At 42.5% G+C, this 20,189-nt stretch overlaps 1 protein-coding gene across 5 annotated transcripts in view; it reads right to left on the bottom strand.

The window, feature by feature from the left end:
* The window catches only part of LOC106579418 (transient receptor potential cation channel subfamily M member 4), a 119,407-nt gene that overhangs the window by 27,703 nt on the left and 71,515 nt on the right, over positions 1-20,189 (bottom strand). For all 5 annotated transcript variants that reach the window (XR_006760774.2, XM_014159313.3, XM_014159312.3 and 2 more), the window contains exons 20-24: positions 17,559-17,691; positions 9,449-9,623; positions 8,998-9,163; positions 8,588-8,769; positions 3,633-3,765 (exon numbers count right to left, since the gene is read on the bottom strand). Coding sequence is in view for 4 of the 5 variants with exons in the window: in XM_014159313.3 (XP_014014788.3) it covers positions 3,633-3,765; positions 8,588-8,769; positions 8,998-9,163; positions 9,449-9,623; positions 17,559-17,691 (789 nt within the window). In the remaining variant the exon portion in view is untranslated. The remainder of the gene's footprint in view (positions 1-3,632; positions 3,766-8,587; positions 8,770-8,997; positions 9,164-9,448; positions 9,624-17,558; positions 17,692-20,189) is intronic.

The raw sequence follows: 20,189 nt of genomic DNA, 5'->3' as shown, positions 1-20,189 counted from the left end.
CCTACGTCTACCTTTGACTCATTTCTCTCTGCCTCCTTCTTTCCACTCCTCTCCTTTTTTGACCTCACCCTCTCACCGTCCCCCCCTACTCACAAGGCAGGCAATACGCTTGACTTCATCTTTACTAGACGCTGTTCTTCTACTAATCTCACTGTAACTCTCCTCCAAGTCTCCGACCACTGCCTTGTATCCTTTTCCCTCTCGCTCTCCTCCAACACTACTCACTCTGCCCCTACTCAGATGGTATTGCGCCGTCGCAACCTTCGCTCTCTCTCTCCTGCTACTCTCTCCTCTTCCATCCTATCATCTCTTCCCTCTGCTCAATCCTTCTCCAACCAATCTCCTGATTCTGCCTCCTCTGCCCTCCTATCCTCCCTTTCTGCATCCTTTGACTCTCTATGTCCCCTATCCTCCCGGCCGGCTCGGTCCTCCCGTCCTGCTCCGTGGCTTGACGACTCATTGCGAGCTCACAGAACAGGGCTCTGGGCAGCCGAGCGGAAATGGAGGAAAACTAGCTTCCCTGCGGACCTGGCATCTTTTCACTCCCTCCTCTCCACATTTTCTTCCTCTGTGTCTGCTGCTAAAGCCACTTTCTACCACTCTAAATTCCAAGCATCTGCCTCTAACCCTAGGAAGCTCTTTGCCACCTTCTCCTCCCTCCTGAATCCTCCTCCCCCCTCCTCCCTCTCTGCGGATGACTTTGTCAACCATTTTGAAAAGAAGGTTGACGACATCCGATCCTCGTTTGTTAAGCCAAACGACACCGCTGGTCCTGCTCACATTGCCATATCCTATGCTTTGACCTCTTTCTCCCCTCTCTCTCCAGATTAAATCTTGCGACTTGTGATGGCCGGCCGCCCAACAACCTGCCCGCTTGACCCTATCCCCTCCTCTCTTCTCCAGACCATTTCCAGAGACCTTCTCCCTTACCTCACCTCGCTCATCAACTCATCCTTGACCGCTGGCTACGTCCCTTCTGTCTTCAACAGAGCGAGAGTTGCACCCCTTCTCAAAAAACCTACACTCGATCCCTCCGATGTCAACAACTACAGACCAGTATCCCTTCTTTCTTTTCTCTCCAAAACTCTTGAGCGTGCCATCCTTGGCCAGCTCTCTTGCTATCTCTTTCAGAATGACCTTCTTGATCCAAAGTCAGGTTTCAAGACTGGTCATTCAACTGAGACTGCTCTTCTCTGTGTCATGGAGGCTCTCCGCACTGCTAAAGCTAACTCTCTCTCCTCTGCTCTCATCCTTCTAGACCTATCTGCCGCCTTTGATACTGTGAACCATCAGATCCTCCTCTCCACCCTCTCCGAGTTGGGCATCTCCGGTGCGGCTTTCTCTTGGATTGCGTCCTACCTGACAGGTCGCTCCTACCAGGTGGCATGGCGAGAATCCGTCTCCGCACCATGTGCTCTCACCACTGGTGTCCCCCAGGGCTCAGTTCTAGGCCCTCTCCTATTCTCGCTATACACCAAGTCACTTGGCTCTGTCATGTCCTCACATGGTCTCTCCTATCATTGCTACGCAGACGACACACAATTCATCTTCTCCTTTCCCCCTTCTGATAAGCAGGTGGCGAATCGCATCTCTGCATGTCTGGCAGACATATCAGTGTGGATGACGGATCACCACCTCAAGCTGAACCTCGGCAAGACGGAGCTGCTCTTCCTCCCGGGTAAGGACTGCCCGTTCCATGATCTCGCCATCACGGTTGACAACTCCATTGTGTCCTCCTCCCAGAGTGCTAAGAGCCTTGGTGTGACCCTGGACAACACCCTGTCGTTCTCCGCTAACATCAAGTCGATGACCCAATCCTGTAGGTTCATGCTCTACAACATTCGCAGAGTACGACCCTGCCTTACACAGGAAGCGGCGCAGGTCCTAATCCAGGCACTTGTCATCTCCCGTCTGGATTACTGCAACTCGCTGTTGGCTGGGCTCCCTGCCTGTGCCATTAAACCCCTACAACTCATCCAGAACGCCGCAGGCCGTCTGGTGTTCAACCTTCCCAAGTTCTCTCACGTCACCCCGCTCCTCCGCTCTCTCAAATGGCTTCCAGTTGAAGCTCGCATCTGCTACAAGACCATGGTGCTTGCCTACGGAGCTGTGAGGGGAACGGCACCTCCGTACCTTCAGGCTCTGATCAGTCCCTACACCCAAACAAGGGAACTGCGTTCATCCACCTCTGGCCTGCTGGCCCCCCTACCTCTGCGGAAGCACAGTTCCCGCTCAGCCCAGTCAAAACTGTTCGCTGCTCTGGCACCCCAATGGTGGAACAAGCTCCCTCACGATGCCAGGACAGCGGAGTCAATCATCACCTTCCGGAGACACCTGAAACCCCACCTCTTTAAGGAATACCTGGGATAGGATGAAGTAATCCTTCTAACCCACCCCCCCCCCCCCCCAAAAAAAAGAAAAAAGATATAGATGTACTATTGTAAAGTGGTTGTTCCACTGGATATCATAAGGTGAATGCACCAATTTGTAAGTCGCTCTGGATAAGAGCGTCTGCTAAATGACGTAAATGTAAAAATGTAAATGTTGCAGCATCGAGAGCATCCTGACCGGTTGCATCACAGCCTGGTATGCCAATCTACAAGCCATCAGACTGCTGAACACTTGAACTGGACTGATGACCTGCTCTGATTCTCCACACCTTAGCACACATGCACTCGCACACACACACATAAATTCATGCTACACACACATCACAACTGCTGCTACCAGACTTTTATTATGATCGCTAAATAGTGCACAATTAAAACACTTGACCCCCAATCCCCACTTCCCCAAAACAAGTGTAAATATTGGACTATAAATCAAATATTACACCATCCTAAAAAAAAATATTCTACTGAGTCATTTACTTAGTTTTTATTCTTATATTTTATTTCTTATTGTTGTGGCATTGTCAAGAAGGAACCTGCAAGTAAGCATTTAGTTGAATGATGTACGCCATGTGTATCCCGCACATACGAATAATAAAACTTGAAACTTGGATAATGTCACTGAGCCTTTTCTAAAATGTTTTATGAGATTGGAGAACACATTGGGAGGGATCTTAGAGCATTCCTCCAAACAGAAACTTTCCAGATCCTTGATATCCTTCATCTGCACTTATCGACTGCCCTCTTCAATTCAAAACACTGATTTTTAATGGGGTTCAAGAAAGGAGCCTGAAAAATGTTGATTTTGTGGTAAATTAACAATTTCTTTGTGGATTTTGATGTGTGCATTGGGGTTATTGTCTTGCTGGAAGATCTACTTGCGGCCAAGTTTCAGCCTCAGTATTTGTATTATCTATTTTATACAGTCTTTTTTGCTCATCTTTATCAAGGGTGCCAATCATTTTGGATCTGATCGTACAACATCATATAATACAAATATTACATTACAGTACATAGAGTATATTACAGTATATAAAATATATTATTTTGACAAACAAATATAAATATTTAAATGTATTCAATACATGTATATGTAGGCTACTGTAACATGTAAATATAAATATATTCATAATAACCATAAATATCCACATTATCTAGAAAAGACTGTAGTTAAATTGGTAGAGAAAAATGCTGAAAGAGAGATGGATCCAAACTGGATGGCGGGTGTAAAGGTTTACTCACTTGACTGACATCCGTTTGAGCCTCTCTGAGTCGCTCCCTCTCTGGATCTTGCTCTGGGCTGTCAGGAAGTTCTCCTTCTGAATGGCCTCCCATGTCATTAACCTGTTAGCTGCTTTCCCCGTCAGCTCCAATACTAACAGAGGTGGAAAATGTATTAGTCGTGCTGATGCTTAGCGTGAGGTAGGAAACACAGGAGGCTGCTGAGAGGAGAATGGCTCATAATAATGGCTGGAACAGAACGAATGAAAGGGCATCAAACACATGGTTTGATGTATTTGATACCATTCCACTGATTCCACTTCAGCCATTACCACGAGTCCGTCCTCCCCATTTAAGGTGCCACCAACCTCCTGTGGTAGGAAACCAGTAGTTAGCATGTTAACCTCACTGTCAGACACAAAGGTTGTGTCCCAATAATCTCTCATTTCATATCTAAGGTTTATTTTGTGACTGGAATGGGTAGATATGCCACTGACATGGCCTCTCATCTGAAGACATGGCCTCCCGAAGTGTGCGCTTGTTCACTTACCTTCACGGATTTTAAAGGAAATTACTGGTGTATGGAAACTCCTTCTAGTCTTTGACTAAATACTGTTGAAGTAATATGTCTACAGGTTCATCTGCCTCACCTAAATCCCATTATTGTGGGAAGCTGCTATAGACCACCAAGCGCTAACAGTCATTATCTGGATAATGTGTGGAATACTTGATAATGTATGTGATATCAACAGAGAGGTATATTTTCTGGGTGATTTAAATATTGACTGGCTTTCATCAAGCTGCCCACTCAAGAAGAAGCTTCAAACTGTAACCAGTGCCTGCAACCTGGTTCAGATTATCAGTCAACCTACCAGGGTAGTTACAAACAGCACATCAACATGTATTGATCACAACTTTACTAATATGCAGAAATTAGCTTGAAAGCAGTATCCAGATCCATCAGATGTAGTGGTCACAATATAGTAACCATATCTAGGAAAACCAAAGTTCCAAAGGCTGGGCCTAATATAGTGTATAAGAGGTCATACAATACATTTTCTAGTGATTCCTATGTTGTTGATGTAAAGAATATTTGCTGGTCCGTGGTGTGTAATGAGGAGCAAACAGATGCTGCACTTGACACATTTATGAAATTGCTTATTCCAGTTACTAATAAGCGTGCACCCATTACGAAAAGTACTGTAAAAACTGTTAAGTCCCTGTGGATTGATGAGGAATTTAAAAACTGTATGTTTGAGAGGGATGAGGAAAAAGGAATGGCAAAAAAGTCTGGCTGCACAACTGATTGGCAAACGTTCTGCAAATTAAGAAATCATGTGACTAAACTGAATAAAATGAAGAAGAAACTATACTATGACACAAAGGTTCAATGAATGATAGTAAAAAGCTTTGGAGCACCTTAATAAATTACATTTTGGTAAAAATGGCAAACTCAGCTCCATCATTAATTGAATCAGATGGCTCATTCATCACAAAACAGACTGATATTGCCAACTACTTTCAATAATTTTTTACTTCGGAACGATTAGCAAACTTAGCCTGTTAGGGCTAGGGGGCAGTATTGACACGGCTGGATAAAAAACGTACCCGATTTAATCTGGTTACTACTCCTGCCCAGTAACTAGAATAGGCATATAATTGTTGGCTTTGGATAGAAAACACCCTAAAGTTTCTAAAACTGTTTGAATGGTGTCTGTGAGTATAACAGAACTCATATGGCAGGCAAAAACCTGAGAAGATTTCATGCAGGAAGTGGCCTGTCTGACAAGGTGTCGTTCTTCTTGCCTCTGTTTATTGCAGACTGAGGATCTCTGCTATAACGTGACACTTCCTACGGCTCCCATAGGCTCTCAGAAGGCGGCAAAAAGCTGAATCGTGGCTTTGCAGGCTCTGGCTGAAAAAAAGTAGCGCGTTTGGGTAGTGGCTGGTTACAGTACTGTGAGACTCAGGCGCGTGCCCGCGTCGACCGAATGCTTTGTTTTTTTTCCTCTGTTTACCTAAACGCAGATTCCCAGTCGGAATATTATCGCTTTTTTACGAGAAAAATTGCATAAAAATGGATTTTAAACAGCGGTTGACATGCTTCGAAGTACGGTAATGGAATATTTAGAATTTTTTTGTCACGAATTGCGCCATGCTCGTGACCCTTATTTACACTTCGGATAGTGTCTTGAACGCACGAACAAAACGCCGCTATTTGGATATAACGATGGACTATTTTGGAGCAAACCAACATTTGTTATTGAAGTAGCAGTCCTGGGAGTGCATTCTGACGAAGAACATCAAAGGTAATCAAACTTTTGTAATAGTAAATCTGACTTTGGTCAGGGCTAAACTTGGTGGGTGTCTAAATGGCTAGCCGTGATGGCTGGGCTATCTACTGAGAATATTGCAAAATGTGCTTTCACCGAAAAGCTATTTTAAAATCGGATACCTCGATTGCACAAAGGAGTTCTGTATCTATAATTCTTAAAATAATTGTTTAAATAATGTTTTTTGTGAACGTTTATCGTGAGTAATTTAGTAAATTCACCGGAGGTTTGCGGGGGGTATGCTAGTTCTGAACGTCACATGCTAATGTAAAAAGCTGGTTTTTGATATAAATATGAACTTGATTGAACAAAACATGCATGTATTGTATAACATAATGTCCTAGGTGTGTCATCTGATGAAGATCATCAAAGGTTAGTGCTGCATTTAGCTGTCTTCTGGGTTTTTGTGACATTATATGCTAGCTTGAAAAATGGGTGTCTGATTATTTCTGTCTGGGTACTCTGCTGACATAATCTAATGTTTTGCTTTCGTTGTAAAGCCTTTTTGAAATCGGACAGTGTGGTTAGATTAACGAGAGTCATGTCTTTAAAATGGTGTAAAATAGTCATATGTTTGAGAAATTGAAGTAATAGCATTTCTAAGGTATTTGAAAATCGCGCCACGGGATTACACTGGCTGTAGCGTAGGTGGGACGATTTCGTCCCGCCTAGCCCAGAGAGGTTAGGCATGACATGCCAGCAACAAACGCTGATACTACACATCCAAGTATATCTGACCAAATTATGAAAGACAAGCAGAGGTGAAAAAATATTGTTGTCTATCAACAATGACAAGCCACTGAGGTCTGACAACTTGGATGGAAAATTACTGAGGATAATAGCGGACGATATTGCCACATTTTCAATTTAAGCCTACTAGAAATTGTGTGCCCCCAGACCTAGAGGAAAGCAAAAGTCATGCCGCTACCTAAAAATAGTAAAACTCCCTTTACTGGCTCAAATAGCCGACCAATCAGCCTGTTACCAACCCTTAGTAAACTTTTGGAAAAAATGGTGTATGACCAGATACAATGCTATTTTACAGTAAACAGACTTTCGGCACACGTATAGGGAAGGACATTCAACAAGCACAGCACTTACAAAAATGACTGATGATTGGCTGAGAGAAATTGATGATAAAAAGATTGTGGGGGCTGTTTTGTTAGACTTCAGTGTGGCTTTTGACATCATCGATCATAGTCTGCTGCTGGAAAAACGTGTGTTATGACTTTACACTCCCTGCTATACTGTGGATAAAGAGTTACTTGTCTAACAGAACAAAGAGGGTGTTCTTTAATGGAAGCCTCTCAAGCATAATCCAGGTAGAAGAAGGAATTACCCAGGGTAGCTGTTTAGGCCCCTTGCTTTTTAAAATCTTTACTAACAACAGCTTTGAGTAAAGCCAGTGAGTAAAGCCAGTATGTGGATGACTCAACACTATACACGTCAGCTACTACAGCAACTGAAATGACTGCAACACTTAACAAAGAGCTGCAGTTAGTTTCGGAATGGGTAGCAAGGAATAAGTTAGTCCTAAATATTTCCAAAACTAAAAGCATTTTATTTGGGAAAAATCATTCACTAAACCCTAAACCTCAACTACATCTCGTAATGAATAATGTGTAAATTGAGCAAGTTGAGGTGACTAAACTGCTTGGAATAACCCTGGATTGGAAACTGTTATGGTCAAAACATATTGATACAACAGTAGGTAAGATGGGGAGAAGTCTGTCCATAATAAAGCGCTGCTCTACCTTCTTAACAGCACTAAAAACAAGACAGGTCCTACAGGCCCTAGTTTTGTCACACCTGAATTACTGTTCAGTCATGTGGTCAAGTGCCACAAAAAGGGACTTAGAAAAATTGCAATTGGCTCAGAACGGGGCAGCACGGCTGGCCCTTGGATGTATAATAATATGCATGTCAATCTCTCCTGGCTCAAAGTGGAGGAGAGAGTGACTTCATCACTGCTTGTATTTATGAGAGGTATTGACATGTTGAATGCACCGAACTGTCTATTTGAACTACTGTCGCACAGCTCGGATACCCATGCATACCCCTCAAGACATGCCATAAGAGGCCTCTTCACAGTCCCCAAGTCCAGAACAGACTATGGGACTACATGAAACTCTATTCTACATCAAGTAACTGATGACTACTGTAAGTCGCTCTGGATAAGAGCGTCTGCTAAAAGACTAAAATGTAAAAAAAATTATGCAAGCAGCAAAATTTGATTTAAAAAACAGATACAAATTACACCTTATGGAACAGAGGGGACTGTGAAGCAAAACAAACATAGGCACAGACACATACTTTAAGGATTCAAGGACTGACCATCCATGATATCAAAATTATGGTTTTAACCATGTTTTAAGGCTATAGAGTGTTTGTTTACATTTACGTTGTTCATAAATATTGGCGTAAAACATTTTTTTTTTGTTCTGATGGGGTAAGATTGTTAAACTAAGCTCATGAGGCATTTATACGTTATCTTCTTCAAGAATCAATGAATCATATCATAAATGTTTAAGTCCAAAAATGGATGTAGCAATTCCTGATTGCCCCTTTAAGCAGTAGAGTTCCTATAGTGATTGTAAGGATATAAAAATTCCTTTTCAATGAATATCTAGGTTGAATTCTCACCAAAATGGAGGATCTTGACCGAGGGTACCTTACGGATGTATCTCTTGATGAATAGGTGAACGTGGGAGAGGATAATGAAGGGGGGAGCAAGGGAGGGCCGGGAGTGGTACTCCACAATCAGGTTGTAGCGCTGGAACTTCCAGTAGGTGTCGCTCTGGCCCTGCACCTTGGAGAATGTGTAACTGTGTGGAGAGGGGATGAAGAGAAAGGATTCATAATTAACATAATGGGTACACAATTGACAAAAGACGAGGCATTGTATTTAGCTGAAAATGATAGTAAAAATTATATTGACAGAATAGATTTATAGGAGACTGAAGATTCAGGGAGGTGAGAGGGAGGGAGAGAGGAAGAAAGGAGAGAAGAAAGAAAGATAGAGAAAGGGGGAAAAGAGAGTGTCCATCCTTTACCTGAACATGGCGATGAGTAGGTTGATGAGCAGGATGTTAGTGACCAGTAGGTAGATGACCAGTAAGACAATCACTAGCCAGTTAGCATAATGGCTCCTGCAGGGCTCCGCGCCTCCCTCGATCAGCGTCACATTGTCAGTGCACTCCGTGTCCCACTCCTTCCTCACTACAGACAGACAGACAGACAGACAGACAGACAGACAGACAGACAGACAGACAGACAGACAGGTTTGTAGACTTTTCCACACTTATCTTATACTGATCTTATCAAAAAGTTTGGCAGCTTTGAGTTGGAAAGCATCACATAATTTGTACGGGTCTTTTGTACACACACACACACACACACACACACACACACACACACACACACACACACACACACACACACACACACACACACACACACACACACACACACACACACACACACACACACACACACACACACTACCATCTATTTCCTCCACTGGGACCTGTCCAAATATGTGCAGGTACGGCCTGTAGAACACGCGCCGGAAGATCCAGGCGGGGCGGGGGTCATAGGAGTACAGCAGTGCTTGATTGGCCACCCCATATGCCATAAGCCACACCCCCAGGAAGAAGAGGAAGAAGAAGATATCCTTCATCTATAGGAGAGCACAACATATAACATGGATTACAGTGGAGGCTCCTCAGAGGAGGAAGGGGAGGACCATCCTCCTCAGTGAATTTTTAAGATAAAACTATAATAAATATATTCATATGTCACCAAATAATTGATTAAAACAACTTCAACAGCACTCTATCGGGTAGCACCATGGTATAGTCGCAGGACAGCTAGCTTCTGTCCTCCTCTGGGTACACTGACTTCAATACAACATTTAGGAGGCTCGTAGGCCTCAGCCCCTTCCATAGACCAACATGGTAATTATGACCTCCAACCAATCAAAGCTTTTGCAGTATGAACTGACATGTTGCCCATCCAATCATAGGATTAGTCTCAGAGAATGAACCTAGTGTGTTGTATTGGGGTTGTGCTGCAGAGCATTATGGGGGCGTAATATGTGTTGAGAAGCTTGGTGAGTTGGTGACAGGATAGAGATTGAAAAGTGATAGCATTTTGGGGATATTATTCAATTCAAATTAGTTTCTTCAAATTACAGGAGATGGAGGATGTAGATTATCAATAGTTTTCTTGTTATAGAACTTTATTTTTGTGTCCAGTTAGTGCAATTTATAAGAAATTTGCCTTGCTAACTTCAGTAGCAAGTAGCAGTAGCTACCAGCTTGAGTGTGCAGTTTTCGCCGCCAACACTACTGCAAATTTTGTTGACATTTTGTTGAAGAACCCCTTTCATTCTCTGGGGTACACGGAAAAGGTGCGAATTGAAACCGAGGGTCGACCTCTGCCTGAGATCAGTTTCATGAAGAAGGGTGAAAAAGTGAGGGCGTTCATTACCAATTTGTATCAAAAGTATAGTTGGTTAACAGGGAGCCTTTAATCAAGCTGCCTGCATTGCTGGCCTTGCCTGCTTTTTAGAAAGTCTTGGGCAAAAGGGGGGTCAGTGACCTGAAGAACATCAATCATTCAGCTAAACAGAAAAACAAAAGCAGGGAGCATATAAATGCCGACATCAGATTCATGCTTCTGGGAAAAAGCTGCATCGACTATGACAATGGTCTGTGTATTCAAACTGCATAATACAACAACAAAGTAAGAAGAAACAGGGATGTTCTCAAGCGGCTTATCAACACCACTGCATTTTTGGGCATGCAAGAATTGGCTTTTAGAGGACACGACGAGAGGGACAGTTCCGCTAACAAGGGCAACTACAAGGAGCTTGCAGAGGTAATAGCAGGTTATGATGTGTTACTTGCAGAACATATGGAACTTTCGACTGTCTTTTCCGGGATCTCGAAATCAATTCAAAATTATTTGATAGCTTCCATCCCATCATCCATTAAAAGTTAGATTAAAGAGAGAGGTTGACTCAGCGTATTTTTTCGCACAGGCTCAAGTAGGCTTTCCACTTTCCACAATCACCCCGGAGAGACAACAGCAAAAATGTATATACACCTTAGCCAAATACATTTAATCTCAGTTTTTCACAAATCCTGACATTTAATCTGAGTAATAATTCCCTGTCTTAGGTCAGTTAGGATCACCACTTTATTTTAATAATGTGAAATGTCAGAATAATAGTAGAGAGATCGATTTATTTCAGCTTTTATTTCTTTCATCACATGGGGTGGGTCAGAAGTTTACATACACTCAATTAGTATTTGGTAGCATTGCCTTTAAATTGCTTAACTTGGGTCAAACATTTTGGGTAGCCTTCCACAAGCTTCCCACAATAAGTTGGGTGAATTTTGGCCCATTTCTCCTGACAGAGGTAATGTGTAACTGAGTCAGGTGTGTAGGCGTCCTTGCTTGCACACGCTTTTTCAGTTCTGCCCACAAATTTTATATAGGATTTAGGTCAGGCTTTGTGATGGACACTCCAATACCTTGACTTGGTTGTCCTTAAGCCATTTTGCCACAACTTTGGAAGTATGCTTGGGGTTATTGTCCATTTGGAAGACCCATTTGCGACCAAGCTTTAACTTCCTGACTGATATCTGGAGATGACGCTTCAATATATCCACATAATTTTCCTCCCTCATGATGCCATCTATTTTGTGAAGCGCATCAGTCCCTCCTGCAGCAAAGCACCCCCACAACATGATGCTGCCAACCCCTGTGCTTCATGTTTGGGATGGTGTTCTTTGGCTTGCAAGCCTCCCCCTTTTTCCTCCAAACATAACAATGGTCATTATGACCAAACAGTTCTATTTTTGTTTCATCAGACCAGAGGACATTTCTCCAAAAAGTACAATCTTTTTCCCCATGTGCAGTTGCAAACCGTAGTCTGGCTTTTTTTATGGCAGTTTTGGAGCAGTGACTTCTTCCTTGCTGAGCAGCCTTTCAGGTTATGTCGATATAGGGCTCGTTTTACTATGGATATAGATACTTTTGTACCTGTTTCCTCCAGCATCTTCACAAGGTTTTTTGTTGTTGTTCTGGGATTGCTTTGCACTTTTCCCACCAAAGTACATTCATCTCTAGGAGACAGAGCGCGTCTCCTTCCTGAGCGGTATGATGGCTGCGTTGTCCCATGGTGTTTATACTTGCGCACTATTGTTTGTACAGATGAACGTGGTACCTTCAGGCGTTTGGAAATTGCTCCCAAGGATGAACCAGACTTGTGGAGGTCTACAATTTTTTTTATGAGGTCTTGGCTGATTTCTTTTGATTTTCCCATGATGTCAAGCAAAGAGGCACTGAGTTTGAAGGTAGGCCTTCAAATACATCCACAGGTACACCTCCAGTTGACTCAAATTATGTCAATTAGCCTATTTGAAGCTTCTAAAGCCATGACATCATTTTCTGGAATTTTCAAGGCTGTTTAAAGGCGCAGTCAACTTTGTGTATGTAAACTTCTGACCCACTGGAATTGTGATACAGTGAATTATAAGTGAAATAATCTGTCTGTAAACAATTGTTGGAAAAATTACTTGTGTCATGCACAAAGTAGATGTCCTAACCGACTTGCCGAAACTATAGTTTGTGTGTGTGGTTGAAAAACGAGTTTTAATGACTCCAACCTAAGTGTATATAAACTTCCTACTTCAAATGTAAATGTTGCAGCAGCCTTGGCTACACCTAAACATTAGAGATCTGACATGCTGTATGGGATGAAAACAAGACAATTTTTCAGTCTGATCAACTGTAGGCTACTAATAAGAGCAGCTGCATACAGCCTATGTGCACTGTCAATTTGGTCAGGGTAACTAATTGGTAATGTTATAGTCCATTTTTTGTCAGGAGAAAATGTGAATTTGATCAAATTTGGTGTATATTCAAAATTGGGCTGGCTAGTCTGCCTATATGTTTTCAATCCAAAATTATTAACTGGAATTACTCTCAACATAATAGTGATGACAGATGTAAGTTAATTTTTTATAAGGTCTACAGTTGCATAGGCCTGCATGATGCAAACATGCATAAAGCAAGCTCAGCCCTGTGAGTTCTATTGTCTACCAGTTGTTGTCTGTGTCTGGGTAGAGGAAATCCCCCTCCTAATCTAGTGTAAATATAATTCATATAAACAAGTATAAGGTTGCTGCAGTTTGACAAGGTTTTCTTCCCCCCCAGGGCCAGGAGTTTTTTTCAGTTTTTTAAAACAATGTGACCTGATTAGGAAAAACTGGTCCCATCATAGCCCTTATAAAACCTTTTACAACTGATTAATCATTGTCATACATTATAAGGTCCAGAGATTTCCTGGTTAGGTTAACAGATAAGAAAAAAACTCCAGGCCCCAGGGGGTAAAAATTGCCCCACCACTCTGCTTACAGTTGTCCGTTATCGTCAGGTATGTGGATGATCAGGGCTTTATTCCGGAACGTTTCTTGGACTACTTTGATGTGTCAAGTGGGTGAGATGCGCAGTCTCTGTTTGACTTTGTGAATTTTGAGATGTCTGAGTTTAACTTCATGGAGAAACTTGTTGTTCAAACCTACGATGGCACAGCTGTTATGGAATGTATCTGCTATTTGTATTTACAGCTAAGTCCCCTCATGTTCTCTTATTTAAGAGGTGATGACAGCTCCACTCCACCACCATTGTCAACTCGCTCCTGACATGAACTGAAGCCACGTCTCATGTGCCTGCTCATCCACTGGCACGTTTCCTCTCTAAGCACCGTGAGAGGAATTTGCCTACCGCTCCACAGATGATGCAATCTCTATTGCACTCCACACTGCCCTTTCACACCTGGAACACCTAAGTGAGAATGCTATTCACTGACTACAGCTTAGCGTTCAACACCATAGTACCCTCAAAGCTCATCACTAAGCTAAGGACCCTGGGACTAAACACCTCCCTCTGCAACTGGATCCTGGACTTCCTGACGGGCCGCCCCTTGGTGGTGAGGGTAGGTAGCAACACATCTGCCACGCTGATCCTCAACACTGGAGCCCCTCAGGGGTGCGTGCTCAGTCCCCTCCTGTACTCCCTGTTCAGCCACGACTGCATGGCCAAGCACGACTCCAACACCATCATTAAGTTGCAGACGACACAACAGTGCTAGGCCTGATCACCGACAACGACAAGACAGCCTATAGGGAGGAGGTCAGAGTCCTGGCCAGGTGGTGACAGACTAACAACCTATCCCTCAACGTAACCAAGACTAAGGACATGATTGTGGACTATAGGAAAAGGAGGACCGAGCACGCCCCCATTCTCATCGACGGGGCTGTGGTGGAGCAGGTTGAGAGCTTCAAGTTTGTTGGTGTCCACATCACCATCAAACTAGAATGGTTCAAACACACCAAGACAGTCGTTAAGAGGGCACGACAAAGCCTATTCCCCCTCAGGAAACTAAAAAGATGTGGCATGGGTCCTCAGATCCTCAAACGGTTCTACAGCTGCAACATCAAGAGCATCCTGACTGGTTGTATCACTGCCTGGTACGGCAACTGCTCGGCCTCCGACCGCAAGGCACTTACAGAGGGTAGTGCGGCCCAGTACATCACTGTGGCTAAGCTGCCTGCCATCCAGGACCTCCACACCAGGCGGTGTCAGAGGAAGGCCATACAAATTGTCAAAGACCCCAGCCACCCCAGTCATAGACTGTTCTCTCTACTACCGCATGGCAAGCGGTACCGGAGTGCCAAGTCTAAGACAAAAAGGCTTTTCAAAAGTTTTTACCCTTAGCCATAAGACTCCTGAACAGGTAATCAAATGGCTACCCGGACTATTTGCATTGTGCCCCCCCCCCCACCCAACCCCTCTTTTACGCTGCTGCTACTCTCAGTTTATCATATATCCATAGTCACTTTAACTATACATTCATGTACATAATACCTCAAATTAGCCCGACCAACCAGTGCCCCCGCACATTGGCTAACCGGGCTATCTGCATTGTGTCCCGCCACCCACCACCCACCAACCCCTCTTTTACACTTCTGCTACTCTCTGTTTATCATATGCATAGTCACTTTAACCATATCTACACGTACATACTACCTCAATCAGACAGACTAACCGGTGCTTGTATAGAGCCTCGCTACTGTTATAGCCTCGCTACTGTTATTTTTTCACTGTATTTTTACTGTTGTTTTTATTTCTTTACTTACCTATTGTTCACCCAATACCTTTTTAAAAACAATTTATTGCACTGTTGGTTAGAGCCTGTAAGTAAGCATTTCATTGTAAGGTCTACACCTGTTGTATTCGGCGCAGGTGACAAATAAACTTTGATTTGATTTGGAATACCCCTATCAATTTTCTCTCATTACTGTATGTAGAGTCAATCGCATACACAATCACATTATTACACATCAATGATTTTACTCCTCATTCTTAGCTATTTTATCTAACTGTGTAGTGTGTTGTTTTATAGATTTTTTCCTTCCCAATCAAATCCTGTTCTGCACGGAAGTCAAGCCTTTGAACACCTCAACTCATGCCTCATACCCTCATTCAATCACTGCTGGAATCCCATGCCAACACTGTGTAAGTAGGCCTCTCATTCCTATTCCCCATAATATTGTACTATACCTGTCTTTACTAAATGCTTTAGGTTAAAATAATTTGTCTTTGATGATTTTTAAAAAACAAACTGTCATCTCCGTGCGTCCCGCGCCTATACCTTGGGTCTCTCACCCCCCTCAATTTTTCAAGTCACCAGCCTCCACTGATGCATTTGGAAAGTATTCAGACCCTATCCCCTTTTCACCATTTTGGTATGTTACAGTCTTATTCTAAAAATGATTAAATAAAAATGTCCTTATTAATCTACACACAATACCCTAATAATAACAAAGGGAAAACAGGTTTAGATTATTTTGCAACTGTATTAAAAATTAAAAATAGAAATGCCTTACTTACATAAGTATTCAGACCCTTTGCTATGAGACTCGAAATTGAGCTTAGGTGCATCCTGTTTCCATTGATCATCCTTGAGATGTTTCTACAACTTGATAGAGCTGGTCGCCCAGCCAAACTGAGCAATTGGGAGAGAAGGGCCTTGGTCAGGGAGGTGACCAAGAACCCGATGGTCACTCTGACAGAGCTCCAGAGTTCTTCTGTGGAGATGATTGAACCTTCCAGAAGGACAACCATATCTGCAGCACTCCACCAAATCAGGCCTTTATGGTAGAGTGGCAAGACGGAAGCCACTCCTCAGTAAAAGGCACATGACTGCCTGCTTGGAATTTGCCAAAAGGCACCTAAAGACTCTCAGACCATGAGAAACAAGATTATCTGGTCTGTTGAAACCAAGATTGAACTCCTTGGCCTGAATGCCAAGCATCACATCTGGAGGAAACCTGGCACCATCCCTATGGTGAAGCATAGTGGCAGCAGCATCATGCTGTGGGGATGTTTTTCAGCAGCAGGGACTGGGAGACTAATCAGAATCGAGGAAAAGATGAACGGAGAAAAGTACAGAGATCCTTGATGAAAACCTGCTCCAGAGCGCTCAGGACCTCAGACTGGGGTGAAGGTTCACCTTTCAACAGGACAATGACCCTAAGCACACAGCCAAGACAATGCAGGAGTGGCTTCGGGACAAGTCTCTGAATGTCCTTGAGTGGCCCAGACAGAGCCCGGACTTGAACCCAATCGAACATCTCTGGATAGACTTGAAAATAGCTGTGCAGCGACGCTCCCCATCCAACCTGACAGAGCTTGAGAGGATCTGTAGAAAAGAATGGGAGAAACTCCCCAAATACAGGTGTGCCAAGCTTGTAGCGTCATACCCAAAAAGACTCGAGGCTGTAATCGCTGCCAAAGGTGCTTCAACAAAGTACTGAGTAAAGGGTCTGAATACTTATGTAAATGTTATATTTCAGTTTTTTTATATATATATAAATGTACTCCAAATTCAACAAACCTGTTTTTGATTCGTTATTAGGCGGTATTGTGTGTAGATTGATGAGAGAAAAAAACTATTTTAGAATAAGGCTGTAACATAATTTTGGGGGGAAAAAGTCTGAAAAGGGGGTCTGAAAACTTTCTGAATGCACTATATATAGGCCTATGCTTAAACTCTAAATAAGCTCTGTTGGATTCTAGCTTGAAATATACTTATTCATGTTACCATACTAGAACTTGCTGATTACTTTACATGTATAAGGGGTCAATGGAGAGTGGATATGAACTAGGTGTATGGAAAGTTACTGAGTGAGACAAGAGGGAGTGCAGAAAATCTAAATCTGTGTTCCTATTGAACACGTTGGTATGATGGTCCCACAGTGTTAAATGAGAAAAGGGCAACGTTTCTACCCAACAAGGGTCTTTACCTAGACCATTAAACACTTGGGGAGCATCATACCAGTGTGCAGATTTATATTTTTTGGTGCATGTTATCCTCTCGGATCAAGCACCTGAGAAAGGTTTTTATGGATGTGCTTATCTTCACACCTCAAACCTCAAATCACACCTCAAACCACTCCATTCCAAAACGTTTTTTTCAAATAACTGAACACAACCCAGCCATAGTCATGTCTCATTTTGTTGCTTCAGTAAGTCTCACCATCTTGCCGACGATGATGATCTTTGGCCCCAGTTGTTTGTGAATGGCGAAGATGTGGATGAGATGAAGTGTGAAGACCATGTAGTCCACACACAGGACTGCTCGCCCAAACTCATAGGACCACTGGAACATTCTGACCCACGCACACAAATGCATACATACACACAAATACACAAAGACACACATAAAGACAGACACAGTGACACACACAAACAAACATATACGTAAAGTATGCACATGCACACAAACGCACGCACACTCATGCACACACACAGTAGAGCAAATGTAAGTATATTCATCAAGGTCTTTCTATAAATAATGGGGCCAATGTGTGACATTGGGATCAACATTTCTAAATAATTTGAAAAATAAAATAAAAAGGATTTTCATGCAGTTCCACATGTGTACTTAGAGGAATAAAAGTGAATACATGCAAATTGACCCATAACTCCACCTATACAACAGCATAGGCCTAGGACTATACATCCGTTAAAGCAGGGTTCATACAGACATTGGCAAGTCAAATTCAAAGACTTTCAGAGACTTTTTCAAGCTCTTAATTGTAATTTTCAAGGACCTCGATGTTATACATTTGTATAATTTATATACTTGTACATATAGGGCCTAAAATAGAACCCATCCCCACAAAAAGCATGCAAAAAGTATAAAAAAAATAAAAAAAGCCCAATACCACTTTAAGAATTTTTTTGGGGGGGGGGCTTTGCCAATGTATTGATATTTCAATTATAATTACATTCTAAAATATGTAAGAATAATGTGGACATTGCCTGACTAAATAGATTGGATACATGCATGACGATTTTTCTGTAGCCTATGTGGCAGACGCAGGCACACATAATAAATCCATGAATAGCGGTAGCATTAATCGCACCATTTGAATCTCACCTTCACTGTTTATATAATGATAAAGTGACGAAAAACCAGGTTACTTTTTAAGCAGAAGGATTTGTAATGGAAAGCAAAGTTGAAGCTAACATTAGATGTTGTCGTCCTCATAATAACAGCACGTGGTTTGACGCAACAGAGTAGCACAACACCCTTCAATTGAAGCGGCGGGAATCAAACGAAAGTGGCCAAATCACAGATAATTATAAGGGAGCAGCAGAATTTATAAATTGCCTACAATAATTAGTCTTTTCACGCAGGTAGGCCTATTCCAGTACTTGAATTTCTAAGCTCCAAATTCAAGTAGGCAACTTCAAGCCCCTTGTATTGTTTAAAATTGCATGCCCCTTATATTGTTTAAATGTGTCATGTTATTTCATTACCAGATGATATTGTGAATAAGGCCACTAGGCTATGAAATTTGTTGTCATTATATCCAAAATAATTTGTAGGAATAGCATTGGGTGTTGCGCAATATTCTATCTACAGAATTGCACACACTAGACTTGGTGTCCAATCCGAGGCACAAAAACATATGAAAACATGAACACAATACCTTGATGCTTTCTTTCTCTGTTAAATCTAATGAGACCTTGTTGTAAATCAAGCAGACAACAACAGATGACCAACATCAATTCACTAGGGATATTAGATCCAACAAATGAGACACCAAAATATTCTGGACATTCCTCATGAACATTCCTTTTTCCAGCACTAGGACTGTTGCATTGCATGCTCAATCACAACAGCTGTTCTTCACTTGACTGTCATTTGGAAAATTATTTGCTGGATCAGATGATGTGTGAAAAGGAGAGCATTTCGTATTATTCTGTACATAAACCGGACACTCCATTTACAATAGTATATGCTACGTTTAGTATGGTATGTATTAATTTGTGGATGTTCATCACCCATTTCGTATATGTTACGAATTACAATTCATATTATATGTAACAAATTTGCTAAAAGTACAATATGTTACTAAATGCAAAACGTACAATATGTTACGAATTTGCCTAGTGTATTATGTGTTACAAATTCTAGCTAATTAGCTAAGGTTAGCTACGCTAGGGGTTAGGATTAAGGTTAGGGTTAAGTTTAAGAGTTAGGTTAAAGGGTTAAGGTTAGGGGAAGGGTTAGCTAAAAGGGTTAAAGTTAGTGTTAGGGTTTGGGGAAGGGTTAGCTAACATGCTAAGTAGTTGCAAAGTAGCTTGTCTCCACCCCCCTCGAGGTGTCACCCATCTTCCCCATTATCCCCAGTGTATTTATAACTGTGTTCTCGGTTTGACTGTTGCCAGTTCTTCAAGCCTACCAGCGTTTTTCCCTTGTGCCTGTCTGTTTCTAGTTCCTGTTTTCTAGTTTTCCCGGTTCTGACCATTCTGCCTGCCCTGACCCTGACTGCCGTTCTATACCTTTTGGACTCTGATCTGGATTACCAACATCTGCCTGCCCTTAACCTGTTGTTTTGCCTGCCCCTGTTCTAGTAATAACCTTCTGTTACTTTAACACTGTCTGCATCTGGGTCTTCCCTAAAACGTGATAGTACGAACTGGCCATGACTGACCCAGCAGACTCGGACCAGCTTCGCAACACAATCTCCTCCCAAGGAGCCACTATTGGAAGGCACAAGCAGTTGCTTCGTGGTCTGATGGAAGGGTTCCAGACCTTGGCCGAGCGCCATGACCGAGCATTGAACACATTGCTGGAGCAATTCTGCGGGTTGTT

This window comes from Salmo salar, chromosome 19 (genome assembly GCF_965601325.2).
Source record: "Salmo salar chromosome 19, fSalSal1, whole genome shotgun sequence".
NCBI classification, from domain to species: domain Eukaryota; kingdom Metazoa; phylum Chordata; class Actinopteri; order Salmoniformes; family Salmonidae; genus Salmo; species Salmo salar.
This window is presented reverse-complemented; position numbering and strand designations above follow the sequence as displayed.